The sequence below is a fragment of the Gobio gobio genome, assembly GCF_949357685.1.
Source record: "Gobio gobio genome assembly, chromosome: 7".
Taxonomy (NCBI): Eukaryota; Metazoa; Chordata; class Actinopteri; order Cypriniformes; family Gobionidae; genus Gobio; species Gobio gobio.
In genome coordinates, this window is record NC_137103.1 from 2,826,667 (window position 1) to 2,839,494 (window position 12,828).

General features: G+C 41.9%; 1 protein-coding gene across 2 annotated transcripts in view; it reads right to left on the bottom strand.

Moving 5' to 3' along the window:
• Nucleotides 1-5,931: 5,931 nt before the first annotated feature.
• The window catches only part of kif5aa (kinesin family member 5A, a), a 33,033-nt gene continuing 26,136 nt past the window's right edge, over nucleotides 5,932-12,828 (bottom strand). For both annotated transcript variants that reach the window (XM_079821578.1, XM_079821577.1), the window contains exons 24-29: nucleotides 12,285-12,501; nucleotides 10,731-10,872; nucleotides 10,592-10,656; nucleotides 8,038-8,065; nucleotides 7,804-7,891; nucleotides 5,932-6,944 (exon numbers count right to left, since the gene is read on the bottom strand). In XM_079821578.1, the coding sequence (XP_079677704.1) occupies nucleotides 7,813-7,891; nucleotides 8,038-8,065; nucleotides 10,592-10,656; nucleotides 10,731-10,872; nucleotides 12,285-12,501 (531 nt within the window). In that variant the 3' untranslated portion in view covers nucleotides 5,932-6,944; nucleotides 7,804-7,812. The remainder of the gene's footprint in view (nucleotides 6,945-7,803; nucleotides 7,892-8,037; nucleotides 8,066-10,591; nucleotides 10,657-10,730; nucleotides 10,873-12,284; nucleotides 12,502-12,828) is intronic.

Consider the following 12,828-nt stretch of genomic DNA (forward strand, 5'->3'; position numbering starts at 1 on the left):
GTGCTCCACCTTGGCCCACTCGAAGTGCTCCGCCTCAGTCCCGCCCACTCGCTGTGCTCCACCTCTGCCCACTCGCTGTGCTCCGCCTCAGTCCTGCCCACTCCACCTCTGCCCACTCGAAGTGCTCCGCCTCAGTCCCGCCCACTCGCTGTGCTCCACCTCTGCTCACTTGCTGTGCTCCGCCTCCGCCCACTCGCTGTGCTCCGCCTCAGTCCCTCCCACTTGCTGTGCTCCGCCTCAGTCCCTCCCACTCGCTGTGCTCTGCCTCCGCCCACTCGCTGTGCTCCGCCTCGGTCCCGCCCACTTGCTGTGCTCTGCCTCAGTCCCACCCACTCGCTCTGCTCCACCTCCTTCACTTTTCACTGTGGAATCCTCGACTCGCGCTCAGTCAGACTATTATTAGTTATATGACGTTGTAGCTGAGGAGAGGTAACTACAAGGATAACGTTCATATCTGTGATTATGAGAAGTGTGTGAATGTGTATCCAGTGTATGTGTATGACTCAACACACACAGAATGTTCTTCTATTGTTAGTGTATGGTTGTCATTTGGTTATTATTTCATTTTCTGCCTTAAATGCCAAAGCGGTAAGTCCTAGAAACTCCAAATTTGGCAGAGCTGTCCTAAATTCCTCACACTGCTCATGTGCGCTCAATCATGTTCCCATTTGAATCTAGGTGACGATATATAATAAATACTTGTGTATTTTTCTCATTTCTACACAAGGCTAGGCTAGAATCAAATTCAGAACAAAACACATATCTTCTTTTATTGAGCAGTATACTTTAATGAAAATCAACTCAAAATAACTCTTCTCCTAACTCTTCTCCTAACTCTTCTCCTAACCTAACCCTAACAGAATACTAAAGACATGGCGAACAGAACAAACACTTTATAATGACGAGATCAGACGATGAGCAGAGCAAACACAGGGCTATATATGCAAAGACAGACTAATGAACGGAAACGAGAAACGGGTGCATGTCATAATCAAACAATGAGTAACCAAAGAAACAAATGCAAACACAAGATCAGGAGACACTGAAAAACCAACTCAAAGTCCAGATCAAACAAAGGTGATTAAGACATGACAGTTGTAACAACAATGAGTTTCGGGGAACAATTAATTCAAATGGTATAAATATTCATGAGTCTATGAATATGATTTGCTTGTTGTACAGACAATATTAACGTATAATGGAACCTTTAATCATTTCAAAGTAACCTTCATCCAAATAGATTTCTTCATCAATTATCAATCTTACAAACCTTAAGAAACATTAATCTGTTTGATCAGGACAAATAATATTTCTTATGTTTGTACAATTTGTATTACTAAAGTAGCAACACAGGAAAATCAAGCTTAAATGGGTAGCTAAAATCTTACGTCTCATTGACTTCGATATTTGTGAGCAAAACAATACGGATTCATTTTAATGCAATTATTGGGTTTTAATAAAACAACTACAGAATACAAAGCTACAAGTCACACGGGGGTAAATATGCATATATATGTAGGAGAAAACAAACAATATGGTACAAACAAAGAAAAATCAAACTTAACGAATAAAATCAAAGGGAAAAGAATGATGGAAAGAGATAATTAACGAGGGAGAGATAGAGAGAGAGAGAGAGAGAGAGAGAGAGAGAGAGAGAGAGAGAGAGAGAGAGACAGAGAGAGAGAGACAGCTTCACAGCAATTTCACCAGAGCCCTCAAGAAATTCACAGTCCTGTTAATCAGGAATAATTCAGACAACCTTTTACAAGCAGTTTGATTGTGAAATGGAATACTTGCATTACTATGGCTTCTCGTGTAAGTGTCTGAGTTCGAATCGTCGGGGAAGTTCGCTAAGGAGTTGCGGGTCCCGGGAGAATTTCTTTGAAGTTTAGGAAAGTCGCTCCAGAAGTCTGCCGGTTTCTCTCTCCGTGTCACGTCCGTGGAGACAGAAGTCGCGAGTGTTCCATTGTTTCTGGATCCCCATCCTCTTGAATAATCAATAGGGTGGTAATTTTAAGCCTCTATTTCTTAGAAAGCTGGTACTTCTGTAATAATGCATCTTGTTGTAATTTGTGAACGAGATTCGGTACAGTCTGGTCTCTGCGATAACAGAGATACCAAGAACTGTCATTCTGCGACATGAGCGTACAGATATACAGGATTATCACAGTTACTGGCATACAGGGTTTGATTTACATACAGTAAACATCCTAGTTATTCTAATACATCGTATAAAGACATTAAATCAACAAAATATATATATTTGAACATTATTGAGACAGTTTTTGGTCCACATGGTTCAAATAAAGTGTGTGTGTGTGTGTGTGTGTGTGTGTGTGTGTGTGTGTGTGTGTGTGTGTGTGTGTGTGTGTGTGTGTGTGTGTGTGTGTGTGTGTCACAAACAGTCCCGTGTCTTGGTCGATGTGTGTGCGTTTGCGCCCCCTTCACACAAAGGGTGTGTGTGCGGGTTTAAAGTTACATTAATGTCTCGGGGCTATAACATTCAACGCTCCCTTCTCTTGCGGAGACATTGTGGCTCCTTGGGTTGTTAATTAACTTTAGATAGCCCTATCACACACAAAAGTCCTTTGTTTATGGCTGATTTGATTAGGAAAGTCACGAGTTGGTGTGTGGATTTCCATCCTTGCTTCATCCGGCCAGATGTCTGATTGAATCAGGGCATTGTTGCTACACAGTTTTCTGAACAATCCTCAAGTTCAAGAAGTGCATTGTGAAATAAAGTGTTTCTTCTGCTAGATGATTAAACGCATTGAAATTAAAGCTCAGGATTATATCATCAGTTAGCGTTCATGTTTCCTCCCTCATATATAAAGCTGTTTTGGTAATCAGTGAGCTCAATCTATAGAAGGACTAGAATAACAGCATTAATTTGGTGTGGAGATTGAATGATTGTCTTATTCTGTGTTGCAGGTTCAGACACGATGACAGGCATTGTTCCCAAGAGCAAAGCAAAAGGCATTGACATCTGTGGAGTGGGCGAATGGTATTATTATATAATCCGCTCTGATCTCGGCTGCTTTATGCAGTCCAAAAATTTAAATAAAGGTTTCAACATGTCTATTTGGAGTCTGCACCCTTCCTGCCAAAATGGAGACCATTACCTTGGTGATTGGAATGGCTACTTTTACATCATCAAGGGCGATAAATTCCGCAGAGTCACAAACCTGGAGAAAGACACCGATGCTGAAAATCACAACCTTCATCCCAACTGCCGGGGTGGAGACCACTACCTCGCAACCATTTACTATTTTTACATCATCTTCCAAGAAAAGGACACTTATCGAAGAACAAAAAACTTGGAACACGACACTGAAGCTGTAGAATACACACTGCAACCCAACTGCAGAAACGGTCTCTATTACTTTGGTGTAAAATACAACTTGTCCTTCGTCAAGCCAATCTCAGAGTGGGGAGTTGAGTACTACACCGGTACCAGCTTCAGCAAAGATGAGACCGTTGGGGTCTATTCTTTTCATCCTGATGTTCTTAACTTCCTTCCTGGTGGGCTGTCAATAACTAAAGGCCCAGCCTTTGCCAGATGGGAGAATATTAAAACTATAACTAATGACAGCAATACACCAGTGACATGGCAAAAGAAAATCAATAAAAAGGTTGGATACCATAAGGAGAAGATGACCGAGATCACACACAACTGGAAGATAGCTGCGTCAGTCAAATCTGAATCTGGAGACCTTGCAGCGTCAATTGTGAAGGTCCAGTTGTCCCTTTCTGCAGAATATGGAGGTTCACATGTCAACACTGATAAAGAAACCTGGGACGAAGTGACTGAAGTGGAAGAACAACTCTCATTTGAGCTGAAGCCAAACGAGTCTTTATATCTGTGGCAGTACAAAATGGGTCTTGGCAAGGAACCAGTGTTGTTCTGCCGTGATTTAAAGATTACTAGTGATCCAAAACCTCCAACTGAAGTCCCGCTGCCACCTGCACAATCATGAAAACATATCAGGATGGTTTAACTTCAGCTTCAGTTAAATACCTGAATTATAACTTCTCAAGCAATTATTTAGAGATCTGCATGCATTGCTTAAAATTAGTCTGGAATTGTTTAATATAGATAAGAGATGTTTCAGTAACAGTTGATTTAACTACAAATTACAACATTATTAATTATGGTATTATTGAAACTTTGTGTGTGTGATTAAAATAAATTGACAGAATTCTACTTTAAATCTCACACAATTTCTTCTTAAAATCTCACACATGTAACATTTCTGCAAATCTTTCAATATGGGGGCTAAATCAGTCTTTGGGAAAGTTTAACAAGAATAAAATTAGTGCTTAGTCTATATTATTGTAGATGTAGTCATTGTGTAATCGTAGTCTACTGAAGAGTTTGATTCACAAGTCATAATAATCACTGCATTATGTACTCATGCATTTACCGTATACATGTAATCAAAAGCTTTTTGTTTTAAATTATGGCATATCATTTGGATTTTGCTTTTAATAAAGCTGGATACTGCTTTTAAAGTCTTGGATGTTTTCATTGTCTGTTTCTTTACCCCAAAAAAATAAAACATTGTTGTGTGTTTGACAAATCTCCACTCCCAGATACACACACACGTCTGTCTGATGTGTGATGGTTTTTAGAAATATGCAGAAGATGCTGGAAAACCAGAGTTGTAGGACCTGCAGGATTTTTCTGAAGAACGATGAGCAGTTTAACTGGGGGGTGTTCCAGAAAGCAAGGTTAACTTATCGTCACATATACCCTGAACTCTTGGTTGATTAACCCAGACCTTGCTAACTCGAGGTATGCTGGTTCCAAAATCGAGTCCAGGAGTAAGTTCAGACAACTCAAGAGTATGAATATTATCTACATACCCTGAAAGTTACCTCCATTTTTGGAACCGAAACCGCTTACTCTTAAACATACCCGGGTATGGCACATAACCTGCTTTCTTTAATACCCCCCTGCTCAGGACATACTATAGGGACATTTTTGTAAATTCAGTTGTTTTGTCTTGTGGACTACATGTAAACAGTGAAGTAAAGTGAAGTAGCTCAGTTTAGGCAGCTGTCATTGCTGGGTTGCATATAAGAGGTGATCAGATCTAGATGCAGCAGCTTAACTTTATTCTAAACAGAACACTCCAGGAACCAACATAAACATGCAAGATCAGGGCCCGTATTTATGCCTGCATGGTGGCACAGAGGGCAAGATCTGTGGTGCGGCGGAGCTCTAAGACTGCGTCTGGGGACAGTCCCTCGCCACAGTCAACGTCTCTTAACAGGTCAGCCTGGTAAGCTTGAAGCACACTCATAGTGTACAGAGCTCCACCAGCCTGGCCCGCCACCACACACGCCTTGCCACTAGTTTAGAAGTTAATAAATGGCAGGGCTTAGTAGGCAAGGCCTTCCACGAGCACCGTGCTCATCCAACCCCTTCACATTGCAGTAGCTCAGTCTTGGGGCCGAATAAACATGAGCAGAGTACGGTTTCTTTAATGACTTCACCATTCAATCGTGAAGCTTTGTAAGAAATGGAAGGATGACAAACTGAGGTTGTTTATGACCGTGGAGAAATCGCTCATCCAGACTCCTCCCTCTCTACGGACAAGTCCACTTTCAGTCTGTCCATGGCGCATTTCATAACTTCCACCAGTTCGCTTTCTGTGGGAATGAGTGTAACAGTCCTACTCAACCCACTCCTAGCGGGATTTGAACCCGGGTCTCCAGTGCGTCTCTTGAGGCCAGGGAATTGAGGTTTACACGCACAGTTCTTACTGGCCTACGTCCATTACACTCACCCCCCTAAACCTCACTCCCATCGGGATTCAAAAACATAAAGTATGTCATTATTCTACCAATTAGCAGTTGAAGAGACAAGTTTTTTTCTCACCTCTTCAAGATGAAAAGAAAAAAACACAAAGAATCACACTTTTCTTTGAATTACATTTATTTCTGATCCGCGTCCAGCAAACTAGCACACTGTACATGTATATCACATAAAACAACCTTCAATAAAGATCTCTTGAGTAAATCAGTTTACTCTTCATCGGTTTCTGAAGTATTTACTCTTCTAATTGTGACAACTTGGGGAAGAAGTGTGAGAAGCAAGCATTTCAGTGCCAACTAAATCTATGATTAAACCTTCATCATAATACAGATTCTGCAGCCTCAGTCATTCATTGTCTTGCTAAATATGCGAGTGAATCAGTCTTATGACATTGTGAAAGAAAAGTGTAAGGGATGGAGTCACGCATTCATCTGACGGAGCGACCGGCAGAGTTTACCAGATCCTGCAGGGAAACATCGCACAGACGCTCTTCATTCTCTCATCCTGATTGGCTGATCAGGATGTTGCGAGAGAAATCAGAGCCGTGATTGTTCAGAGCATTTGGCTGAATACCTGAAGCATTTGGAGCGTTTCAGAACTGCAGCATCTTTAAATCTCTATGATATGTTCTCTTGACATTCAGCAATTTTCATCCCAATCATTTTGATGTGAAAACAAATACAATGCAAATCAAATATTTTTTTCCACAACTGGAGGTAGTCGGTACTTGAATATAATTTTTATCAAAATCTACACGATGACGCACACAAACTGTTATATGTGAATCTTCACAATATTGAACCGTCTGTCTTTAAGGCTCGGCAAGACTAAAGGGAAGTTATTTCTAGTTCTCTCCTGTATTATAATGCAAGCAATATAGATGTGTGTATACAAATATCTACTGTACGTGAGGGTTCATTTACAACCTATGAGCTGTTTTCTTACTAAACAGACAAACATGCAACAGTGAGATACGTGAGACAGGATACATGATGTGACTCTGCATGAGCGATAGAGGAATATTCCACACAATATAAGACACTACAGAGCTGAGAAGTCTAGGAATTAAAGTTCTGGAGAAGATGGCGAAGGCTGAAAGGCTGCATGCAGACAACTGGGATATCTGTGGGACAAAAGAGAGCACAATGATGAAAGCATACATTTCTTAGCTCATATATATATATATATATACACACTATATTGCCAAAAGTTTTGGGACGCCTGTCTTTAGATGCACATGAACTTTAATCCCATTGTTAATCCGTAGGGTTTAATATGGAGTCGCCCACCCTTTGGAGCTCTAACAGCTTCAGCTCTTCTGGGAAGGCTTTCCTCAAGGTTTAGGAGTGTGTTTATGGGGATTCTTCATTTGTGATGTTGGACGAGAAGGCCTGGCTCTCAGTCTCCGCTCTAATTCATCCCAAAGCTGTTCTATCGGGTTGAGGTCAGGACTCAAGTTCCTCAACACCAAACTCGCTCATCCATGTCTTTATGGAGCGACGCTTTGTGCACTGGAGCAGTCATGCTGGGACAGGAAGGGGCCGTCCCCAAACTGTTCCCACAAAGATGGGAGCACGAAATTGTCCAAAATGTCTTGGTGAAGCATTAAGAGTTCCTTTCACTGGAACTAAGGGGCCAAGCCCAACCCCTGAAAAACTTTGTGGCTGAGTTGCTGTTGTTCCCAATGGCTCCACTTTGTTATAATCCCACTAACAGTTGAGCGTGGAATATTTAGTGGAATATTTGGCCTTATTGCACAGGTGTCCACCGATCACGGCCCCACGCTTGAGTTCTCTGAGCTCCTGAGAGCGGCCCATTCTCTCACTAATGTGTGTAGAAGCATCTGCAGGCCTACAGCTTGAGTTATACACCAGTGGCCATGAAGGGATTGAACACCTGAACTTAGGAATTTGGAGGGCGTCCCAATGCTTTTGGCAATATAGTGTGTGTGTGTGTGTGTGTGTGTGTGTGTACTGGCTTACATTAAATGATTAACTGGCTGCAGTCTCCTGTTGCATGATGTAGATTCGTGAAGCATCGTCCGCCATACTGCCACAGTGAACATCACTCCTGAAACACAGAAGCAGTCAGCTTAAAGCCCCAAACTTTCAGTCAATGTAAACCAGCTAATTGGAAATTTAAGTAGAATTTGAAGCTCTCTGTTTAGACCTGTAATTGAGTCAATCCATCCCATCAGAGCACAGGCGTTCACTCACCTGTTATCATTAATGTCTGTACTATTTCCTGAAAGGCATAAAAGAACAGAATAAAAGGTTACAAGCAAAAACTTACAGTGTCTAAGAAAAGCTTGCTCTGTCACTTTAAACTCGCTAGTCATTAACATCAGAAGCCTGGAGGCTGGGTAAAGATTTTACAATAACAGGATCTCTGGGTAAACTGACACAAAACATCTTTATTTCGATGGTCCACTTTAAGACATTCTACTAACTATAAGTACCTTTGCAAGTACTTGTCAACAAGCAGTCATTAGAGTATTAGTAGACTGTCTGCTTATTATCTGTGTAACAAGGTTTGTTGAAACAGGAAGGACGGGGAACCGGCGAACGTTAAACATAACTTTAATAATAAAATAAACAGAGGACAAAATCAAAGTAAAGTGGCAGCGCCTCACGGATGACTGCCACATAAACTATAACAAAACCACAACATAAAGTCCCAGGCCTGGTTCTCTCTCGTCCTTCTGTGATGTCATTCCTCCTTTTATCCTTCTGGAACCCGAACCCTAACCTAACAGTCTACTAATACTCTAATGATTGCTAGTGGACATGTGGTTGCACTTAGTCAGTAGAATGTCTAAAGTGGACTATCGAAATAAAGTGTTACCCACTCTTAAATATAAAGCTTCTTTATTGGCATTGATGGTTCCATGCAGAACCTTCAACATCCATGGAATCTTTCCATTGCACAAAAGATTCTTTAGACCAGGAGTTTTCAACCTTGTAGGGCATGCACCCCTACGTTTATGTTATTTAACTCACACACCCCCCAACCAACACAAACATCATTGCTATATTAGTCGCCCCGTGCCACAACAGCCTGTCTACACACTGGCTACACCGAACACGACAAAGTGTTGCAAATCCATTTGTTCTTCGTAGTAGTCACATTTGGTTTTGTTTCATGTCTTGTAGTTTGGTTCCTGTTTCCTAGTCATGTGATTCCCTTGCCATTAATGATGGGCGATTTCTGCTTCATGAAGCTTCGAAACCTTTACAAATCTTCGAATCAGTGGTTCGGAGCATGTTTAAAACTGACAAAGTCCCGGATTTCAGTAAACGAGGGTTCGTTATGTCGTTATGTCATAAATGTGAGATGGTGGTCCAGTGGGTTAATCCATGGAACTGATACACAGAAGGTTGCTGGTTCAATCCCAGTGGTCACCACCAGTGTGTCCTTGGGCAAGGCACTTTACTCCATGTTGCTCCAGGGGAATTGTCCCTGTAATAAGACTGTAAGTCGCTTTGGATAAAAGCGTCTGCCAAATGCATAAATGTAAATAATCGTTTCAAAATGTCAATGGGGGCGATGATCTCTGTGAACCATGAATCCTGATTGATTCAGTGAGAACCATTGAACAAGTCTGTGGGTTTACCCTGATCTCTGATCAGTTTTATACATGTGTACACATTTTAATTAGCAATTAGTATAATTAAAAGGAATAATAGTAGTTAATAGTCTCTTATTGGCCTGTCTATCTGAGCCATCCATAGAGCAAACAAAACAAGTCCTAAACACTGAAAAAGGACAAATATTACACAGACACTTGATATTTAATCTTTTTAGATGATTAGTTAATTGCATTTGATAGATTTTACTTTCAATTAAATATTTGCAATGTGTTTGTAAAAGGTGTTTTTATGCACGTTAAGCATGAGTTTTGTTTGCATTTCCACTGTTCTGACCAGCGTGTGGTGTTTCCAACGCTTCAAAAGAGTGAATTATTTTGCAAGCAATTGGTTCGATTGATTTGACTTTGAAAAGCTTAGTTTCTCCCATCACTACTTGCCATCATGTCTTGTGCTTCCCTAGTCTTATGTGTCATGTTCTGATTGGTTGATTGTCTTGATTGTTCATAGATGTTTCTTGTTAGTCATTAGTTCGTGTAATCCGCTGTTTGGTGAGTTTCATGTTATGTCAAATTTCTCCCGGATGACTACAGATTTGCTAGCAAGATCTCACATTCACAGCTGTGTCACTCGAGTGTATGCTTCTGAATAAACAGGTTCTCGTGCCCCCTTAACTCCTGCTTTATTCAAATGTTCTTCACACTAGACTCCACCAAAATTACCCGGAACAATTTGTCCCAGGAACTTTTTTCCTCCCAGACCTTTTGCTGTCTGCGTTTCCATCGCGGTCTGAAGAACCAGGAAGATTAGTCCGGTGACGTAGGACTGCATGCAACTTTCCAATTCCCGCTCCATATATAAGCTTAATAAAGCCTGAACCTCGTCATCGGTCTGTTTTTTCTTTTGACTAATTGCATGTTCAGATATTCATACAACAAAATACACTTTTGTGAAAACGATCAAAAACGCTGGCCGGGAAAGAGTTAAAAATGGCACTTCTTGACTAAAGGTTGCTGACCCCTGGTCTACACCTACACACAGATTTAATTGATGCACATCCCTCCCATCTATAACTTTATTTTCCCTGCTCATCAAAATGATTTCATTTCCAAATATCAAATTGAATTACAAGTATGAGCGGCAGTGTAAAAATGTAGTTTTTGGTGCGGTCACACACACTTACCGTTCTCCACGTCGAGCGGACAGGAGCTCAGTATGTCTATGGATCTCACAGTGCTGTATCCAACACTGAAAGGAACAAACGGCAGATGAGAGGAGGAGAAGACGAGAGACAGACAGGGCCTGGACAGACAGACACTCACGTGTTGGTTTTCTGAAGCGTGGTTTTCTCCTCCTGCAGGAAGAGGGCATTGCTGTAGGATGTGGCAGGTTTGCTGGCGCGTGTGGAGGAGAAGCTGGTGGGGGACGTGGCTGCAACATGGTGTCCTGGTCTCACCGGCTTAGCTGTTAAAACAAACCACAACGTCAACCCAAACATGACGACGCATATACACTCACCTAAAGGATTATTAGGAACACATACTAATACTGTGTTTGACCCCCTTTCACCTTCAAAACTGCCTTAATTCTACGTGGCATTGATTCAACAAGGTGCTGAAAGCATTCTTTAGAAATGTTGGCCCATATTGATAGGAGAGCATCTTGCAGTTGATGGAGATTTGTGGGATGCACATCCAGGGCACGAAGCTCCGGTTCCACCACATCCCAAAGATGCTCTATTGGGTTGAGATCTGGTGACTGTGGGGGCCATTTTAGTACAGTGAACTCATTATCATGTTCAAGAAACCAATTTGAAATGATTCAAGCTTTGTGACGGTGCATTATCCTGCTGGAAGTAGCCATCAGAGGATGGGGACATGGTGCTCATAAAGGGATGGACATGGGCAGAAACAATGCTCAGGCAGGCCGTGGCATTTAAACCATGCCCAATTGGCACTAAGGGGCCTAAAGTGTGCCAAGAAAACATCCCCCACACCATTACACCACCACCACCAGCCTGCACAGTGGTAACAAGGCATGATGGATCCATGTTCTCATTCTGTTTACACCAAATTCTGACTCTACCATCTGAATGTCTCAACAGAAATCTAGACTCATCAGACCAGGCAACATTTTTCCAGTCTTCAACTGTCCAATTTTGGTGAGCTTGTGCAAATTGTAGCCTCTTTTTCCTATTTGTAGTGGAGATGAGTGGTACCCGGTGGGGTCTTCTGCTGTTGTAGCCCATCCGCCTCAAGGTTGTGTGTGTTGTGGCTTTACAAATGCTTTGCTGCAGACCTCGGTTGTAACGAGTGGTTATATCAGTCAAAGTTGCTCTTCTATCAGCTTGAATCAGTCGGCCCATTCTCCTCTGACCTCTAGCATCAACAAGGCATTTTCGCCCACAGGACTGCCGCATACTGGATGTTTTTCCCTTTTCACACCATTCTTTGTAAACCCTAGTAATGGTTGTGGGTGAAAATCCCAGTAACTGAGCAGATTGTGAAATACTCAGAGCGGCCCGTCTGGCACCAACAACCATGCCACGCTCAAAATTGCTTAAATCTCCTTTCTTTCCCATTCCGACATTCAGTGTGGAGTTCAGGAGATTGTCTTGACCAGGACCACACCCCTAAATGCATTGAAGCAACTGCCATGTGATTGGTTGATAAGATAATTGCATTCATGAGAAATTGAACAGGTGTTCCTAATAATCCTTTAGGTGAGTGTACACAAGAGCGTGTGTAATTTAGTCAAGTTGCTCTCACACAGTTAAAAAATTTAAATGTCTTAATACCGATCTGAGTGTACACAAGAGCGTGTGTAATTTAGTCAAGTTGCTCTCACACAGTTAAAAAATTTAAATGTCTTAATACCGATCTGAGCCGCGTTGGGGCGGCGCAGAGGATAGCGCAGGCGCATGGCGTCGCGGATGCGCTCCACTTCCTGCTGGTAGCGCCGGCGGTCGTTCATGGCGCCCTGCTTGGCGTCCTTCAGTGCTGTCTCCAGCGCCCGAACCCGCTCAGCCGTAGAACGAAGACGCTTCTCCAGCTTCGGAAGCTCACACCGCAGATCTGCATTATCACGTACCAGCTGCACAAACATGTTCGCTTGTAATTAGCATTCAATTAGAAATCAAGGGACACAACGAGCCTGTACTGAAAAACTGTGAATATGAAATTGAGATTTATACATCATCTGAAAGCTGAATAAATAATCTTTCCATTGATGTATGGTTTGTAAGGATAGGACAATATTCGCATCAGTTTAAGAGTATTTGGCCGAGATACAACTATTTGAAAATCTGGAATCGGAGGGTGCAAAAAAATCTAAATATTGAGAAAATCTCCTTAAAAGTTGTCCAGATGAAGTGCAAATGAATTAAATCTGTTCATCATATAAAGCGATCATTTCTCTTCA